The sequence below is a fragment of the Somniosus microcephalus genome, chromosome 13 (assembly GCF_052327205.1).
Source record: "Somniosus microcephalus isolate GS21.2 chromosome 13, FLI_Smic_1.0, whole genome shotgun sequence".
In the NCBI taxonomy this organism is placed as follows: Eukaryota; Metazoa; Chordata; class Chondrichthyes; order Squaliformes; family Somniosidae; genus Somniosus; species Somniosus microcephalus.
Window position 1 is genome coordinate 85,593,688 of NC_140999.1, and position 20,131 is coordinate 85,613,818.

The 20,131-nt window shown below is 49.0% G+C and overlaps 1 protein-coding gene across 1 annotated transcript in view; it reads right to left on the reverse strand.

Moving 5' to 3' along the window:
• The window catches only part of LOC147108460 (synaptonemal complex protein 2-like), a 298,366-nt gene that overhangs the window by 198,690 nt on the left and 79,545 nt on the right, over positions 1 to 20,131 (reverse strand). Inside the window, exon 3 of the mRNA XM_086006041.1 lies at positions 8,922 to 9,023. Within this exon, the coding sequence (XP_085862167.1) occupies positions 8,922 to 9,017 (96 nt within the window). The 5' untranslated portion in view covers positions 9,018 to 9,023. The remainder of the gene's footprint in view (positions 1 to 8,921; positions 9,024 to 20,131) is intronic.

Genomic DNA, 20,131 nt, shown 5'->3' on the forward strand with positions numbered 1-20,131 from the left:
ATGTTCCCAATGGTCGGGGAGTCCAGAACCAGGGGCCACAGTCTAAGGATAAGGGGTAAGCCATTTAGGACAGAGATGAGGAGGAATTTTTTCACCCAGAGAGTGGTGAATCTGTGGATTTCTCTACCAAAGAAGGCAGTAGAGGCCAATTCATTAAATATATTCAAGAAGGAGTTGGATATATTTCTTAAGGCTAGGGGGATCAAGGGATATGGAGAGAAGGCAGGAACAGGGTACTGAATTTGGACGATCAGCCATGGTCTCATTGAATGGCGGAGCAGGCTCGAGGGGCCGAATGGCCTACTCCTGCTCCTATCTTCTATGTTTCTATTATTCCTTTTGATTTTCATTCTTCTTGACCTTTCCACAGCATTCACCATTTTCACCCGTCGTTCTCTCCCAACGTCTCTCTCCTCCATCGTACACAATGGAATTTCAACTTATGATCTCTGGCTCATTGGTCCAGATCAATAACCACCAGGCTACAGTAATCACTAGTGTACAGTACCCGCTACTTTTGCCCCACTCTTGGTTAGCAGAACCTTCAAGGCCTGGATCCTCCTTTTGAAAATGCCCTCTCTAAATCTCTGTGCCTTTCCATGTCTCCTTTAAAAGCCTTTTCAAAACCCATCTCTTCTGCTAAGCATCTGGTCATCCCTCTTAATCCCTCCTTTCATGACTTGACTCCCATTTTCCAAACTTTATCTGTGAAGCACATTTTTATATAAAAAGTGCTATAATGCAAGTTGTTGTTATGGGGATTGAATTTCTTTAAAAGAATGAAGACCACCAGATTTAACATCACTCATCATTCAACCACAACAAGAACTTGTTTTTATATAGTGGTTTAATGTAGAAAAATTCCCACAGTGCTTCAAAGGCATAATCAGGCAAAAATGGATGCCAACCCAAAAAAGAAAATATCAGAAGGGGGTGACCAAGATTTTGGTTAAAGGGCTGGGTTTTCTTCTTCAAAGGACATATCCCACCAACTGCACCACTCACCTGACACATTGCTAATGCAACACACCCCCATCACTCACCTGCCAACAATCTCAAGCAATCACGACTCATAACTCACATTCCTAGCTTCACCTCACCCTTATACTGCTGCAAGACTCACACCCACATTTCACACCTTGCACACACTGCCAGCTATTCAACCATGACAGGCACATCACCCAAACACATTGCACCACACTCACTGACACGCTTCCCTTTCTCTTGCAGGCAAGGTAACTCACAACTGGCGCAAGCAGGAGGGGAGCAAATCCGGCTGCAGAACCTGACCCAGCTGGAGGAGACAGTGCTGGAGATAATTGGAGGGGCTGTCACTGAGGCTGTGGCGATCAGCGAGGCTGAAAGCACTGATGATGACGGTATGCTCCTTCTTCTCACATCCCACTTCCCTCTCATCCCACAATCTTTTCAGTTAAAAGCTGCTGATGGTGTAACCATGCACATCTTGCTCTCCCCGCCCATCCCCTCATCACAACCCGACCCTTGTGCCTTTCTCCTTTCAGATACCCATGAACTGTCAGATCTAACACAAGCCCAGCATGTGCAGGAAGTAGCAGAGGAGGAGAGTGATGGAAAAGAAAAGGCATCATCACTTGGTCTGACATGCCGAGGCACCAGCTTAGAAAAAGGCACTGCACGAACTTTAGAGGGTAGTATAGAGGTGGAATCTTCACGTGGTGAATCATGGGCATGAGTGGGCCACAGTCAGTGCAGGGGGACAGGGTAGCTCGGGGGCCATCTCCCCAGAGGGTGAGGTCGCACACGAGTTCTGCTGCACAGGACTCAGATGAGGACTTCGATGGGGCGGCCTTTGGAAGAAGGGTGATGGGCATGCACACAGAAATGCTTGGTGCAATGGCAGGCCTGCCAGAGAGCCTCTTGTCACTGTCAAGGAGCATGGAGGAGTCCGTCTCCAACATTGCACGGGGCTTTGCACGGAGTCTGGAGCCCATGATTTCCAGGATGGAAGTGATGGGCAACTCCATTGGAGCACTTGTGGACCCAACCATGATGCTGGGTGTGACGGGTGATGTCGCAGCTTCCATTGCAGCACAGCGGAAGCGACCCAACGTCTGAGTGCTTCAGTGGAAGCTCAGACTTCTGCCATGCAGGCTCAGCTGGCTGCCACGTAAGCAAGACTGCTCTCATGCAGGTTCACCTTGCTGCCATGAAAGATCAGACTGCTGCCATCGCGGCTGATTTGAGTGTGGAAAGGGCTTGCAGGGTCTCACAGCAGGCCAGCCATCTGTCCTCCAACAGATGGCTAGGAATGCTGAGGCGCAGCAGGGAAGTGGCAGTGGCTAAATGGAGCAAGAACCTGCTGTTCTCTCTCTCAGGATGACAGCATTCCTACTCTCACCACTGCCACTCCGCCAGAGCCATTGCAGTTGCCTGTCAGCCAGCCAGCCCAGACTGCTGCCACCCATGCCGAAGTGGTGCAGTCTACAGCTGGGTCTTCTTGGCCCAAAGCTGCTCGAGGTCATCCTGCAAAGCCATCTGCACTGTCCCCCCAGCCATGCTGCAGCCACTGGGGTAGCACTGCATAGGAGCACCAGAATAGGCAAAGGAACACGAAAGACAGACACTAAGGGAATGCACAAAGGTGATTAGATGACTTTGTAATGTAATATTGGAATTAATCCTTTATAAATTATGTATGGAATGTTTGTTTTGTGGTGGGCACAATGCTGAAATGAAAGCCATGGGGACACTGTGATGTTCAGTGACAGAGGGATGATAGGGTGGGGAAGTGTTGTGCAATGGGGATCTAGGGTTTCATTCAGGCGAACCGGAGTCTGATCATGCGCTCATGGACAGCCCGTCCTGAATGGGGATTTCCAAGCAGCCTCCTCCCTTCGTCCTCCTCCAACTCCTCCTCTTCCTCGTCCTCTGATTTGGTCGTGGAACCAGTGGTGGCAAGGGCTGCGCCCTCATGATGGCTAAGTTGTGGAAGATGCAGTAAACCACCACGAATTGTGATACCCGCTCCGGTGAGTACTGGAGATCTCCTCCCGAGCGGTCAAGGTCTGCTCAATGAGGTTCCTCATGGCTGTCATTATATGATTGCTGGCCACAAGTGGAGGGGTTGCGGATGGGCGGCATCAGCTAGGTGTACAGCAGATAGCCCTCGTCTCCGAACAGCCACCCTCGGTTTCGACGTGGTGGCTATTAGATTGTTGGCACAGCAGACTGGCGCAGGATGAAGGCATCATTACTGCTGCCAGGATACCGGGCATTCACCATCATGATGTGCTGGCCATGGTTGCACACCATTTCTACATTAAGTGAGTGGTAGCCTTTGCGGTTGCGGTACATCTCAGCATTGATATGCGGCGCCGGCAAACCACATGTGTGCAGTCGTGGCAGTTTGCACCATGGGGAAACCCGACATCCTGGCAAAGCCACATGCGCGCTCCTCCTGCTTCTCTCTGTTTAGTGAAGACAATGAAGTCCCTTCTCCTGGAGTACAGAGCCTCTGGGACCTCCCGGATGCAGCAATGGACGGTGAACTGCGAGATATTAGATTTGTCGTCTTTTCAAACTTGGTTGGATATACTGGCAAAAAAATTCAGGGCCACGGTCACCTTGAAGGGCCACTGGCAGAGCCGTCGTCGCCCTGCTCTGAGGCTGCAGATCTGGTTCCAAGAGGTGGCAGAGTTCTGTACCACCTCCTTGATGAAGCAGAGTCGCCAAACACACTGCTCCTGGCTTAGGTGCAGGTAGGAGATGTGCTCCCTGAAGACCCAAGGTGGGTAAGACCTCCTGCTGAGAGCCCTCCTACCCCTCCTCCTCCACCCTCTGCAAGCAGCTTGTCTTCTTTGCTGCCTCTGCTTCATCATCCTGTCATGCTGCAGCGCGAGTGTGACTGTAACTAGAGTCCCAGTGACTGGGAGCAAGTGGTGTACTCAGAGGCCTTCCAGTAGGAGTCAATGCCTTCCCAATGTCCAGCAGCACTCCCTGCACACTTCAACAACTTTATAAATGTCATCCAGCATGCCAGTATTGATAAACTCTGCAAGAGCCAGTACAAGAGAAATAATCAACTTACCTGCAAGTTGGATGTATCCCTTTAAATAGCACTGGTGGGGTGTCCCTCGTGCAGCTGAACACACGTTCAGCTTTGTGTGTTTAGGAGAAGGCATTGTTTGGAACAGTGACATCCAAAATGGCAGGTCGTGTGTCAAAACAGTGTTGCACGCTGACCGACGTCACGATCTGTCTACTCTGCACGCCCGCCCGCAGTATCACCGTCACCAAGATGGCAAGCAGCGCGGGCCGCGCCTAAAGTGGGCAGAAGCGAGGTGACCATTTTTTCCCGAAATCAGCCTTAACTGCCGGCGCTAAGGTGCTGAATTTCGCAGCCATACGTTCTTAAATTTTAATTTTCGGGATTTAATTTGAGTGGATATTTACCAACTGCCCTCATTTAGGAATCCACTTTTGACCCTTTATAATCCTCAAGGTTTGTTATCAGCGGAATATCTACGCCATTTATTCACAGCCTGGTCCAAAGTCCTTTCTCAGCTTCCAAGACAGAGTGCTCAAGAGGAAGGAATGCCATGGGAGTTACCGCCGAAAGTAATTGTGAGCACTCCTGTCTCTATTGTAAAACCCATTGAGCCTGGGCCTCATTTGTTTACAAAAACAGAATCACAGGGCTGAATTTTAACACCCAAAAATGGGTGGGTTGGGGTCAGGTCAGATGTTAAAATTTTAAAAACCTGAAAAAAGACCCCAACCCATCTCCAACCCGCCCACTTCCAGGTTTAACAGAGGCAGGACAAGGGGCAGTCAGCCAACCCGCTCTCAGGACACGGGCTGGCAAGTTAAATATTTTAATGGAGCTGGCAGCTTCTGATTTAACCTGGTCAACCAGGTTTCCCAGGCTTCGGGAAACCCGGCAGCTGAAGGGAGGTGAGGACGGCTTCGGCACTGTTTGTGAGCCAGGAGGAGCAGGAGTACCTCCCCCTGCCCCATACAAAGACCCCTGGATCAGACCCCACCCCCCACCCGGGGTCGGGGATCAGGCCTACTTGGTCCTGCGGCCTACTCCGGAGTGCTCCCCGCCCGACTAGAAGCCAAGCCTCTCAATCAGGCTGATAGGTTATGATTACCTTGGGTATAGCTACAACAACTATGGGTATGCTCCAGAATATGATACCTACAATAGTCAGCAGTGCAGCTATAGATAGGCATCTAGTGGCACAGGCAGTCACCAGAATAACTAACAAGAAAAACTCCACAGCATGCAGGGAAACCCGGATTTTGGTTTCCCTCCCGAATCTCTGCCCCCCGCCTAAGTAACCCGCCCCTGTTAATATCCAGGCCATAGAATTTACTGATACGAGTTGCTGTTCAAGCACTCAAGGGTAAAAATTTACATGAAGGGTTTCTATTTAACAACAGGGGATAATCACATTTTATTTTTAAAGAGTCCAGTCTAGGTGGTTCCTGTACTACACTGTGTATAAAGTTTGGAACAGAGGTAGAACATACTTTCCATGCCACTCAGCTGAAATTGAAAGGGGAAGAAAACATTTTATTATACTGAAATTATTTAAAATAATAGCCCAGAATTTGCTGGGAAAATAACGGCGAGTTAAAGGCGCACACCGTTATTAGTGCGTTTAAAAAAAAACAGCAATTTGTGGCGAGGAAGAGATATGGCGTGAGTTGCAAATCACCGCAAATTGCTAGACATTGCTCCGCCGTTAGCCTCGCAAAAACGGGATCGTCAATCGCCATGAGTTTCAAAAAATTGCTGGATTTGCACTGTAAATACGAATTAAACTTACCGCAGAAAGATAGGGCTGGTATTTAACAACGGGTGGATCTCTTTAATAACGAGATTTCTGTTACTGCATTGCCACTCACCCTCGGAGGCACAGAAAGAGAACAACTGAAACTGTGCAGTCTCACTCCTGCAGGTAGTAAATTGTTCCTAGAGGTTTTTTAAATTTTCAATTACTTAAATTTTTTCTTATTTTTTCTTTCTGTCTCTTATCTCTCTCTCTCTCTCTCAATCCAATCTTTCATAGAAACATAGAAACATAGAGATAGGAACAGGAGTAGGCCATTCGGCCCTTCGAGCCTGCTCCGCCATTCAATGAGATCATGGCTGATCTTCGTCTGAGATCATAGCTGATCTTACCAGTTCAGTACCCCGTCCCCGCCTTTTCTCCGTAACCCTTAATCCCCTTAGCCTTCAGAAATATATCCAATTCTCTCTTGAAAATATTTATTGAATTAGCCTTCACAGCCCTCTGTGGCAGGGAATTCCACAGGCTCACCACTCTTTGAGTGAAGAAATTCTTCCTCATCTCTGTTTTAAATGATTTGCCCGCTATTTTTAGACTGTGGCCCCTGGTTCTGTGCTCCCCGGCCATTGGAAACATTCTCTCTGAATTCAGCCTGTCCAGGCCTGCCATAATTTTATATGTTTCGATGAGATCCCCTCTCAATCTTCTAAACTCCAGTGAGTACAAGCCCAAACTATTTAATCTCTCTTCGTAGGTCATTCCCGCCATTCCAGGTATCAGCCTGGTGAATCGCCGTTGCACTCTTTCCATGGCAAGAACATCCTTCCGCAGATGGGGCGACCAAAACTGTACACAATACTCCAGATGCGGTCTCACCAGCACCTTGTACAGCTGTAGTAAGGTATCCCTATTCCTATACTCGAACCCCCTTGATATGAAGGCCAACATACCATTTGCCTTCTTAATCGCCTGTTGCACCTGCATGCTCTCCTTCAGTGACTGGTGCACAAGAACACCCAGGTCCCTCTGCACTTCCCCATCTCCCAATCTATTGCCATTTAGATAATAATCTACCCTCCTGTTTTTACCCCCAAAGTGGATAACCTCGCATTTATCCACATTATAGTGCATCTGCCACGTATCCACCCATTCCCCCAACCTGTCCAAATCGCACTGTAGCCTCCTGACATCCTCATCAGAGCCCACCCCTCCTCCTAGTTTAGTGTCGTCAGCGAATTTGGAAATATTGCATCCAATTCCCTGATCCAGATCATTTATATATATTGTGAACAGCTGGGGTCCCAGGACAGATCCTTGCGGCACCCCGCTGGTCACTGCCTGCCACTCCGAAAACGAGCCGTTTATTCCAACTCTCTGTTTTCTATCCGCCAGCCAGTTCTCTATCCACGTTAATACTTTGCCCCCAATCCCATGAGCCTTAATTTTGCATGATAATCTTTCTTTCCCTCTTTATTTCTCTTTCTGTACCTGATTTGAGTCTAATTCACCCTCCTTCTCCATTGTTTCTTTCTCAATCCTTAAATTTCATTGGTTAAGGAGACAGACTGTTGATCCTGTCAATGATCGAGGTCCCAGATGCCGTGTTAACAGCTCGCACCTCCAGCAATTTGCAGTGCAAATACTTTTACAGCTTAATGGTGAGGAAATAAATTCAACTCACAGGGCATGCTTCCACAAAATCTGGGACAATGTTAAAGGCTTTTGGGATACGATATTTCGGGGGGAAATTTTGGGAATAAATGACTGGTAGGAAAGAGGTTAATTGGCTACAAATACTGAGCGCTCTGGAACTGTTTGGGCATCAGCTTCTGGGCAAGCCTTTCCTTTACCTATAGCTTAGTCAAATGACACCAGGTTATAGTCCAACAGCTTTATTTGAAATCACAAGCATTCGGAGCGCTGCTCCTTCGTCAGGTGAAGTGGAGAAATGCATAAAGACACAGCTTATATAGTCAGAGAATCATGTCAGATGTTTACAGGTAATGTTTCCAACTGCCATTTCCAGCAATAAAAATGTTTTTTGTCTTTTTTTGTTTCTCATACAGACCCCAGCATCTGCAATATTTGATCCCTTGTGACCCCACCTCATTGTTCTTTGATGTAATGTTTTCCTGGCTGACCTGTTTGGACACCATTCACACCTTTGATTGCTGTGATTATCTCTCTGCCGAGGCGTGATAAATGGCAGTTGGAAACATTACCTGTAAACATCTGACATGATTCTCTGACTATATAAGCTGTGTCTTTATGCATTTCTCCACTTCACCTGACGAAGGAGCAGCACTCCGAAAGCTTGTGATTTCAAATAAAGCTGTTGGACTATAACCTGGTGTTGTGTGACTTCTTACATTTGTCCACCCCAGTCCAACTCCGGCATCTCCACACCTTAGTCAAATGAGGAGACAGACCTTACATTGTCATGTTAATTACAGCTCACCCCCACAATACAAGAATGTGCAGCCATCAATTTTGCCAGTATCTCAAATCTAAGGTTTCACGATATTTAGTAGACATCTTTCATTCCCTTGTACACACCAATTACTGTACAGGTAGACTACCCTTTATCCGGACTTCCGAAAACCGAAACCCTCTAAAAACCGAAGGTTTTTTCGTTCAGTGTTAGTCGTGCGTACGAACGAAAAAACCTTCGGTTTTTAGAGGGTTCCGGTTTCGGAAGTTTGGATAAAGGGTAAGTCGTGCGCACGACCCCCCGCGGACCCCGCCGGCCCCGACAACCGCCGACCCCGCCAGCCCCGACAACCGCCGACCCCCCGCGGACCCCGCCGGCCCCGACAACCGCCGATCCCCCCCGCCGACCCCCCTGGCCCCGACAACCGCCGACCCCGCCAGCCCCGACAACCGCCGACCCCCCCGCGGACCCCGCCGGCCCCGACAACCACCGACCCCGCCAGCCCCGACAACCGCCGACCCCCCCGTGGACCCCGCCGGCCCCGACTGACTTACGCTGAGCGTCAGCGTAAGTCGTGCGCACGACCCCCCGCCGACCCACCTTCCGAAATCCGAAATTCTCCTTTATCCGAAACTCGGCTGGTCCCGAGGTTTTCGGATAAAGGATAGTCTACCTGTACTCCCTAATCGAATACTTGCATTACTCCTCACCTCGTCATCCTCCTCAGTTATGACATAAAAGGAGATGCTTTGACTGCCAACATTGAAATCAATCCAGAACTCTTCCAGTTTATCATCAGATGGCATCTGCAGCTAAAAAAATGAAAATGTTAACATTAATTGAACTTCACCAATGTAATTATTTAACAAATCCTGGCTTTTCACAAACAAAAATAACCTGACAGCAAACTAGATTTTAAAATTACTACGCATCTGCATTAATCCTGGCACTGACCGGCGTATCAAGGGGGAAGATTTTATCTGTTCACGACGTACAGCAAAATGGCAACCACATTCTTTATAAATAGGTGTCTGATTATTTCTATCAATAGGTGTTTGATTATTTCTATCAATGGGTGTCTGATTATACATGATTTTACATGTCATGCAGAGCAGAAATCTTCCCATGTTTATTCTTTTCAAAATGTTTTGGAAAAACCTAATTTGAAAATTTTACACATCACTAAAGTTCAAAATATTATTATTGAAGATATATAAGTAGTAATTCTGATTTTCAAAACACTTTAGGCTTGAAATTACTATCCTTTTATTTTAAACAGTTTAAAATCTTCATTGTAGTAGTGGCCAGAGGGATATCATAAAAATGCAATAAACATTTATTTGCTCACATTGTCGACAACTAATTGCCAGGTTTTAATAATTCATGATTTTGTACTGCAAAGTATTTAATACTTTCCTGAGGTCATTTTTGCTCCTTCAGAATAATAGTAGTTAATAGAATTTTTTCTTCTTGTCACTTTGCAACAGCACAATGCAAATGTAAAAGCTTGCGTGAAGCCTTCTATAAAACAATTCAATAGAATGCCCTGAGCTACAAAACCTGCTAACATCGTGGGCCAATTCTAGTTGGGTCCTTGGACACAGCAGGAGGCACAACAGCAATACAGACTGGCTGAGTAAACCAGCGCTGAACTAGGCTGGGCTTTCTGGTTGAGCCTGCTTCGGTGTTATATTGTGGACAAGCTTCAGGCGCAAGTTTTTAATCATAGAAAACTACAGCACAGGAGGCCATTCAGCCCATCGTACTGGCTCTTTGAAAGAGCTATCCAATTATTCCCACGCCCCTCCTTTTTCCTCATAGCCCTGCAAATGCTATCCCCTTCAAGTATTTAACCAATTCCCTTTTGAAAGTTATTATTGTATCTGCTTCCATCACCCTTTCAGGCAGTGCATTCCAGGTCAGCTCAGTCCTAAATGGCCGACCCGCATATCCTGAAACTATGACCCATAGTTCTAGACTCTCCAGCCAGGAGAAACAGCCTCTCAGCATCTACCCTGTCTATGTTCATTAATAACTAGGCATTCTTATTATGAACAGCTAGCTTCTAGCTAGACATTTATTCAGTACACGTTCTCTAGGTACAGCATCTGTAGAGATTCAGCATGTGTGCTTCTGTGTGCAGGCTTCCATCTTGACTACTGCCTTGTGGGTAGCCTAGTGCATCGTGGGTAGTGTAGTCTTAAACATCTTGGGCTAGATTTTCAGTAGCTTGCGCCAGCAGTTAGCGCCTTAAGAGAAGTGATTTCCGGGCGCTATGCGTGTAGCGCCCGGGCGCAGCGCAGTTTGCGCTCCGCCCCAAATTAAGTTGCCCGTTAGCGCCGGCGCAAAGTTTAGCGCCCGCCCGGATGCGCGCGCAGAAAATGACGTCACATCCTCGTGCAACGCCCTTTGGCCGCCCCGATTGCAAACTTCAGTCGGACCGCCCCATTGTGCGGCGGGCGGCCGGAGCGTTTGGAAAAAGGAACGCAACACAACCAGCGCGGGCCCCGGGGGGCGCTAATTAAAGGGAACGTCCTCTCCAGTATAAAGGCCATCCTTTTTTCAGAAAACAGTCTTGTGCAACGCATTTCTGGAGACACAACAAGGAGGATAGCTAACTGGTTTCAAGCAGCAAGAGGCAGGTATTTTTGGACTCAGGCAATAGCGCTGCAAGTGGCCATTTGGAAATTAGACTGTTTGCCAGGATTTGATGGGGGCTGCATGGGGTGCCAACGCGCAGCTGCAGTGCCATATCCGTAGGGCTCGCAGACGCATTGTGAGAGGGGCAGCCCTGGCTAGAGGCAGAGGGGGCTACAGGCGTCGGCCACGTAGGCCTTACCCAGTCAGGCTATACCGCCAGCAGCGCTCCTACCTAAACATGAGTGCCGCGCGATGTGTTAGAAGGCTCCGATTCCGAAAGGAGGTGATTGCAGAGATCTGCCACCTGCTTCGCCGAGATCTGCGGCCAAAGCTCAGGTGCAGGACGTCTCTGTCGGTGGAAGTGAAGGTGACGGTGGCATTGAACTTCTATGCCACCGGCTCCTTCCAATACGCTGCTGGGGACATAGCAAACATCTCCCAGTATGGCGCGCATCGCTGCATCCGCCACGTGACCGAAGCACTGTTCAGAAGGAGAAGCCAATTCATCTCCTTCCCCATGGCCCTCGAGAGCCAGCATCAGCGCGCATTGGGATTTGCCAGACTCGGGGAATTCCCCTTGGTGCAGGGCGCCATTGACTGAACGCATGTGGCTTTGCGGGCCCCTCTGGAGCATGGCGAGCGGTATCGCAACAGGAAGGGCTACCATTCTCTGAATGTGCAGCTGGTCTGTGACCACAAGCAGCGCATCATGGCAGTCAATGCCAGCTTCCCAGGCAGCAGCCACGATGCCTTTATCCTGCGGCAGAGTACTGTGCATGACATGTTCCAGGCACAGCCTTCCCCAAGAGGATGGCTCATCGGGGACAAAGGCTATCCTTTGTGCACCTGGCTGATGACCCCGCTTCGCGCGCCCAGGACCGCTGCTGCAGAGGCCTACAACGAGAGCCATCAAACCACCCGCAACATCATCGAGCTAACTATTGGGGTCCTCAAGCAGCGGTTCCGCTGCCTTGATCGCTCCGGAGGAGCTCTCCAGTATTCGCCGGACCGGGTCTCCCAATTTGTGGTGGTTTGCTGCATGCTACACAACCTGGCTATCCGCAGGACTCAGGCACTGCCACCTGACGTTGGACCAGCACCTCAGGAGGAGGAGCAGGAGGAGCATGAGGAGGAGGAGGAGGAGCAGGAGTACGTTCCCAGGAGGGAGCGACCAGGGCCAAGGGCCGCACGACGCCACCTTATTACACGGTACTTCTAAGCCCCCCGTCAGGGAATGGCCAGGGGCCATGAGGGAAGATGAATGCAGCCGCTCCGCAAGCCCTCAGCCGGCGAAGCCAACAAACACTAAGAAGAACAACCATGGAGACTGCATGAATAAAGATAATTTTTTATTGCACAAAAATGAAAAGCCCTTCCCACATGAATCCCCAAAAACAATAAACGGGCCCCACAAAAAGCCCAACAAACGACTCACTCGCACAAACTGGGGAGGAGCCACTCCACCTTTATTGAAACCGGGCCTCAACGTCGGCCTAACGCAAAAAAAAAGCCCTCCAAAAGCACAACCATGGGCAAAATAAAGATGGCCACCGCCATATTAAAGGAAAGCTGCCCACACCCTCTACTGAGTGGCCCGCAAGGGCGAGACCTTGGCCAGCATTTTGCCTCCCCTGCCCTGCCTGCTGCTCCTTCGCAAGCTCTGCCCAGTGGCTGCTGCGAGGCTGGGGGAAGGCGCCTGAGGCTCAGATGCCCTTCCGCCAGATGCCGCTGGGGGGGCGGCCTACACGGCGTTTGGGCCTCGAGGGGCCGTCTGCTGAGTGGCGCACCTGAGCCTGGCCACCATCAGCTGCAGCCGCTTGCCGTTGACGCCCCAGAGGGGGAATGGCGGCGACGGATGGCGCAATGTGGGCCAGCTGGCGTCTGGGATGCGCTGGCTGGTGCTGTGGCGCGGTGGCACTCGGCCGGGCCCGCACTGCAGGATCCGCAGCAATCAGCCAACGGGCGGCTTGCTGGGATGGTCCAGCGCGGCGCCTGCCCTGGCGATGCCTGCCTGAGACAGCGCGTGTGGCAGCAGTGAGTGGCCCTGTGGTCCTGGTGTGCGCGCGCATCACATCCGCCAGGGTCTTGATGGCATCAGTCAGCATGCGGCCAGTCGCGGCAGTTGCTGCCCCGAACTCGCGCACACTGGTCGCCAGCGACTCGATGGCCTCAGGCATGCGCCCCACCACGCTCATGAGCTCCGTGTGGCGCCGGTCCGAGTCGTCGGCCATCTTATCCAGCTTCCGCACCTCCTCCGAAGTGAAGGTGTCCGGACTGGAGTCGCGACTCTCCCGCTGGGGAGGAGGGGGCCGAACTAGGGGACCCTTGCCGCGTTGGTGACGGCGAGTGTGCCGAGCAGCAGCACTCCTCTCTGATCCTTCCCCCCTTTGGGGGGAAGGCCGCGGGCCACGCGCACGGCTGCTGGGTGGCTGGACGCCACTGGTCCCAGAAGCTGCATTGCCCTGCGACAGTTCCTCCAGGCACTCGTCCAGTGAGGAGGTGTCAAGCATTTCCTCCTCTCCTGCGGGACGTGACTGTTCCCCCGAAGGTCCGGCTTGCTCCTCCTCCTCCTCCTGGTCGGAGGTGCTGTCACTGGCAGCCTCAGGGTCCTGGTCGTCACCAGCTGAAAGCAGGAATGCACAAGAGTAGCTTCAGAGTGAGGAGACGGCGTCAGCGAGGGAGTTAGGACTGGTGGGATTCAGCGCATTGGTGGGACAGTGGCAAAGGAGGTAGCTCAGATGGGCCAGTGCGACGCGAGAGGGCCAAAAGGCGAGGTCCTTACCATTGCCGGGCAGTGGAGGGTCGGATACACCGCACGCTGTGGGGACAATCACACGGGCTCCCATGAGCACACACACGCGCTCCTCCAGCCGAGTGAGCTTCTGCAGCTTGGCGCGGCCACCCCTGGCACGGGCCTGGCGATTAAACGCTACTTTAGCCTGCAAGAGAAAGGACGGGCTGTAAGTGCGCAGTGAAGCCCTGATGTAGTGTGCACTGCCTCCCATGGTGGAATAGCTTGGACAGAGTGAAGCCCTGATGTACTGTCTGCCTCCCATGGTGGAATAGCTTGGACAGAGTGAAGCCCTGATGTACTGTGCACTGCCTCCCATGGTGGAATAGCTTGGACAGAGTGAAGCCCTGATGCACTGTGCACTGCCTCCCATGGTGGAATAGCTTGGACAGAGTGAAGCCCTGATGTAGTGTGCACTGCTTCCCATGGTGGAATAGCTTGGACAGAGTGAAGCCCTGATGTACTGTCCACTGCCTCCCATGGTGGAATAGCTTGGCCAAAGTGTAGAGTGCCGAATGGCCATTTGATGCTCATGACTGTCCCAATGCTGCTGGCTGAGGGCTGGCCAATAGGACTTTCAGGTCCCTTTGCCCATCATGTCAGGTGTACATGCAAGAATGAGGAGGAGACTGGAAAGGCTACTCACCCTCAGAATCCTGGTCAGATCGTTGTATTTCTTACGGCATTGTTTGTGGGTCCTGGGGGCCTCGCCGGTGAACGTCACCCTCTGGGCGATCTGCTTCCAGGCTTTGGTGTAGTCGTGGTGGGTTGGATTCCTCCCACTCTCTGGAAACAAGATCTTGCGCCTCACCTCCAGAGCTGTGACCATTATGTCCAGATCACCCTCTGAGAAGCGCAGGGCACGCTGACGGGCCTTCTCTGGCGTTGCCATGACTCCCTGGGGCTGAGCAGTAGTGTTGAGGCCTCTTTGCAAGGCTGCAGTGTGCAGGGCGTGGCAGCAGACCAATTCGTCCCTTCCCCCTTTAAGAGCTGGTCGGCACCACGGGGTCTGCTGTCAGTGCAAAAATGACCGCACCCGTGCTGCGCCCCGCCTGGGCGCTATCCCTCTGGACCGCCGGCTTAGCGCCTAAAGGTAGGAGTGCAACGCCTCTTTTAGCGCTCCACCACTCTCTTAGGGCGAAGCCACTGAATTTCCGGCAACGGGGCGCTACTTTGGGGCGGGCGCTAACTTCGGGTGGGCGCTAAGGTTAGCGCCCCAAAACTGTCTATACTGAAAATCTAGCCCATACAGCTATATACACAGCAATACAGCTCTACGGCTCCATCTAGTGTACCACTCTAGAATGATGTTATTGATCATTACATCCCCCTTTCTTTGAGGTTAAACAAAATCAATATCAATCAACTTACAAGAAACACGATAAAGAAGATATCAGTAACACTTTTGTTAGTGCTCTATAAACATAAACATTTTCACAACAGTCAACACATTTTCAAAGCTTTACTTTATACTCAAAGATTAAGTCTATCAGGCTTTTTTACTTCACGTATGGATCTTCTCAGCACGGGTAAGTCTGATGTGTTTTCATGAGATTGTTCTGGTGGTGAATGACAAGATTCAGTTGCGGCATTGTCATCAATCTGCTCTTGGATAGTTTCTTGTGTTTTCAGGAGGGAACGGCCGTACCTCCTGAGAATCTGTCCTTCCTCAGTTCTAACAGTGTATGACCTTGGTCGTATTTCCTCAAGAACTGTAGCTTTCCTGTTCCATGCATCTGGATCCTCAATCCTGACAACGTCATCCCTTGTCAATGGTTTTCGAGTTTTGGATGACTTGTCATAGTATGATTTCTGTTTCAGCTTTAACAGTTGAAGTCTCTGTCTCAGTTCCTTACTTTGCTGTTCTTTTGCACAGTAGGGTAGCATGGTGTGCAACTTGCGACCCATTAGTAGTTCAGCAGGTGAAGAACCAGAGTCTAAAGGTGAGGCTCGGTAGCTCAGCAGGGCGAGATAAGGATCAGACTTACTTTCTGTCGCTTTCTTCAGTAGCTGCTTGAGAACTTGAACACCTTTCTCTGCCTTACCATTTGACTGAGCATACAAAGGACTGGATGTGATGTGCTGAAAGTCATAATGTGTTGCAAACTGTTGCCACTCCTTACAGTTGAAGCATGGACCACTGTCGCTAACGGCAATCCTGGGAATTCCATGTCTGGCGAAGATGGATTTCACATGCATTATGACACTGCTTGCTGTGGTGCTTGAGAGCAGTGCCATCTCAGGATAGTTAGAATAGCAGTCAATCACTATTAGATATTCATTACCGTTCAAATGAAAGAGGTCCATACCAACCTTTTGCCATGGTGCTGTTGGTAAGTCAGCTACTATCATTGGTTCCTTTGTTTGTTTGTTTTGGTGTTTCTGACATGTCTCACATTTGCCTATCATGTTGTCAATGTCCTTATTTATGCCAAGCCAATAAACAGTGTCTCTTGCTCTCCTTTTGCATTTTTCAATTCCGAGGTGTCCCTCATGAATCCTTTTGAGCATGTCTTGACGTAGAGCCTGTGGAATGACTATTCTGTTCTGTTTTAGTAATAGTCCACTTGCGACACTCAATTCTGACCTTATGTGAAAGTATTTTGGACAGGAACCTTTTGGCCAACCATGATGAATGTTCTCTATTACTGTTTGTAACACTGTATCTTTTACTGTTTCTTCTGCTATTTGCTTTGATTTTGTGTCTGACACGGGCAGCGCAGCAGTGACCATACTCACATGAACATCCACGTCTTCTTCAGTAGAGCTCACTTGACTCACTGTGGGTGCTCGGGATAGTGCATCTGCTAACACTATGTATTTGCCTGGTGTGTAGATCAGTTCAAAGTCATATCTTTGCAGCTTCATCATGAGTCGTTGAATTCTTGGAGACATCTCATTCAGATTTTTTTTTATGATGGCAACCAGTGGCCTGTGGTCTGTCTCAACTGTGAAGGTGGGAAGTCCATATATGTAGCCATGGAACTTTTCTAATCCAACTACCAAGCCTAGACATTCCTTTTCAATCTGGGCGTATCGACACTCACTATCAGTCATAGACCTGGAGGCATGGGCAACAGGCTTCCAATCTTCACCCTCTGCTTGTAGCAAGACCGCACCTAGGCCATCCTTTGATGCATCCGTTGACACTTTGATTCTCTTTGTTGGGTCAAAGAAGGTGAGTACAGGTGTGGTTGTCAGCACTGTTTTGAGATTCATCCACTCTTGTTCATGTCTTTCTGTCCATGTGAACTCATTTGTTTTATGTAGCAGGTCTCGCAGACAGGTTGTCTTGGCTGACAAGTTAGGAATGAACTTTCCAATGAAGTTTATCATCCCCATGATGCGTAGTACTCCTTTTTTGTCAGTGGGTCGGGGCATTTTGAGTATGGCGTTTACTTTTTCCATATCTGGCTCTATTCCTTTACCAGGTAGATTATCTCCTAGGAAAGTGACTTCCTGGACGCCAAACTGACACTTGGCTTTGTTGAGCTTCAGTGCATTCCGGCGTATGCTCTGTAGCACTTTAGTCAGTCTCTCATTGTGTTCTTTCAGTGTGGAGCCCCAGATGATGATGTCATCAACATAGACCCGAACTCCTTCCAGACCTTCAATTATGTGTTCCATCGCTCTATGAAAGATTTCAGATGCAGATATTATCCCGAAAGGCATTCTGAGGAAACAATACCTGCCAAATGGTGTGTTGAAGGTACAGTATTTGGTGCTCTCTTCATCCAGTTTTAGTTGCCAAAATCCTTGTGAGGATCGAGCTTTGTAAAGTATCTGGCACCTGACATTTCACTGGTGATTTCTTCTCGCTTGGGAATCTGGTAGTGTTCACGTTTTATGTTTGCATTTAAGTCCTTTGGATCCATGCATATTCTTAGATCATTGTTCTTTTTCTTTACACATACCATGGAGTTAACCCAGTCTGTTGGCTCTTCGACTTTCCTGATGACTCCTAGTGTGGTCATCCTGTCCAGTTCATTCTTGAGCCGGTCACGCAGGGGTGCTGGAACTCTTCGTGGAGCATGTACCACTGGCTGAGCATTCTCCTTTAGCTGGATCTTGTAAGTGAATGGTAGAACTCCAAATCCTTTGAACACATCCTGGAAATTACTCACTACAGAATCCACTGAGTCATCTGGTCTGCTTATGGCACAGTTTATACGGTAGACTCTCTTGACAAGTCTTCACAAGCTTTGTCACCTAGTAGTGAATCAAGTCCTTCAGCCACAACAGAAAACATGAGATGATGCACTTTGCCTTTGACTGTCACTTTAAGTCTGCATACACCTAAGCTATCTATTTTCTGTCCATTATAATCCTTCAGTAGTACTGACTTTTTCTGTATTTTGGGCTTTTCTTTCATATTTTTAATGTCACTCATACTGATTAAGTTTGCTTTTGCCCCAGTGTCTAGTTTCAATGTAACTAATGCTCCATTTACCTGCAGTGGGATCATCCATTTGTCCTCTTTTACTGCATTAATTTTATGTTCAGCATTGTCCATATCTGAGGGCTGCACATTTTCTGTATCATTTTTGACATTGTCACATGACACCATTCGTACAAAAAATGTCTCACTTAAATCAGTGTCCTCAATCACATTGACTTGGACTTGTTGCACTTTCTTTGTTTTTACTTTTGAAAAGCATTGTTTGGCAAAGTGATTCTTTCCATGACATTTTGTGCACATTTTTCCAAACGCTGGGCATTGTCTTAACTGGTGTTTGTAACCACAGCGTTTACAATTAAAATTTCCTTCCTCCGATTGCTTTTCATTTCTGTTCTGCCCATGTTTCTTCCCGTTGTAGGACACAGCACCGACAGCAGCACTTACTGCAATCGCATCATTATTGATTTCACTGAAAGTCTTCGCGTGCTGTCGAGCTAGCTCACTGGCTTGGCATATTTTCACAGCATTTTCCAATGTCAGTTCGGTTTCTCTCAACAGACGTTCCCTGACCTTTTTATCATGAATACCAAACACAATTTGGTCATGAATCATGGATGCTTTCAGCTCAGAGAAATTACATATCTGTGCTTTCAGTTTCAGATCAGTCACAAAGCTATCAAAAGTCTCATTTTGCTGCTGTGTCCTTGAACAGAACACATACCTCTCATAGGTTTCATTCTTTTTGGGAGAACAATGTGTATCAAATTTCTTTAACATATCGTCTAATTTGTTTCTGTTCTCCTCTGGATTAAATACGAATGCATTAAATACCTCTATCGCCTGTGGGCCTGCAACCGTGAGCAGCAACGATATTTTCCTTGCGTGTGGCTTCGTACCGAACCCGATGGCAGCAATGTCGAGTTCGAATTGTTGTTTGAAAGTCCGCCAATTGTAGTCGACATTTCCCGTGAGATTCAAACGCTCCGGTGGCTTCAAATTCTCCATGTCGCGTTTCACAATTTTGAGCAGATCTTCACCAATCCTGGTACCATGTTATGTTCATTAATAACTAGACATTCTTATTATGAACAGCTAGCTTCTAGCTAGACATTGATTCAGTACATGTTCTCTAGGTACAGCATCTGTAGAGATTCAGCATGTGTGCTTCTGTGTGCAGGCTTCCATCTTGACTACTGCCTTGTGGGTAGCCTAGTGCATCGTGGGTAGTGTAGTCTTAAACACATACAACTATATACACAGCAATACAGCTCTACGGCTCCATCTAGTGTACCACTCTAGAATGACATGTTATTGATCATTACACTGTCAAGCCCTCTAAAAATGTTATACGTTTCAATGAGGTCACCTCTCATTCTTCTAAACTCCATAGAATATAAAGAAGCGTCAGCGACAAGAGGATAAAGCGCGGCCCTAGAGTGGACCTGAATTAAAGCAGCGGCAGCAGCGAGAGAATAATGAATGGCCCGAGAGCGGACCTGAATTAAAGCAGCGGTGAGAGGATAAAGATCTGCCCGAGAGCGGACCTGAATTAAAGCAGCGGCAGCGGAGAGAAGATAAAGAGCGGCCCGAGAGCATACCTGAATTAAAGCAATGGCAGCAGTGAGAGGATAAAGAGCGGCCCGAGAGCAGACCTGAATTAAAGCAGCAGCCCTGGTCCTTGTCCAAGAGGTACAAGGTAGTTTCTACCTGTATGGATGAGGAAAAGGTCTGCAGGGAGGATGGGCAAACTGACCACAGCACTGTGGTACAGGGGGCCATCCAACTGGGGGGAGAAGGAATGTGGTAGTAGTAGGGGACAGTGGTCAGGGGGATAGATACTGTTCTCTGCAGCCGCGAAAGAGAGTCCCGAAGGCTGTGTTGCCTGCCCGGTGCCAGGGTTAAGGATACCTCCTCGCGGCTGGAGAAGAACTTGGGAGTGGGAGGGGGAGGATCCAATTGTCGTGGGCCATGTAGGAACCAATGACATAGGTAGAACTAAGAATGAGGATCTGCTGAGGGAGTTTGGGGAACTAGGGTCGAAATTAATAAGCAGAACCACAAGGGTAATATTCTCTGGATTACTACCTGAG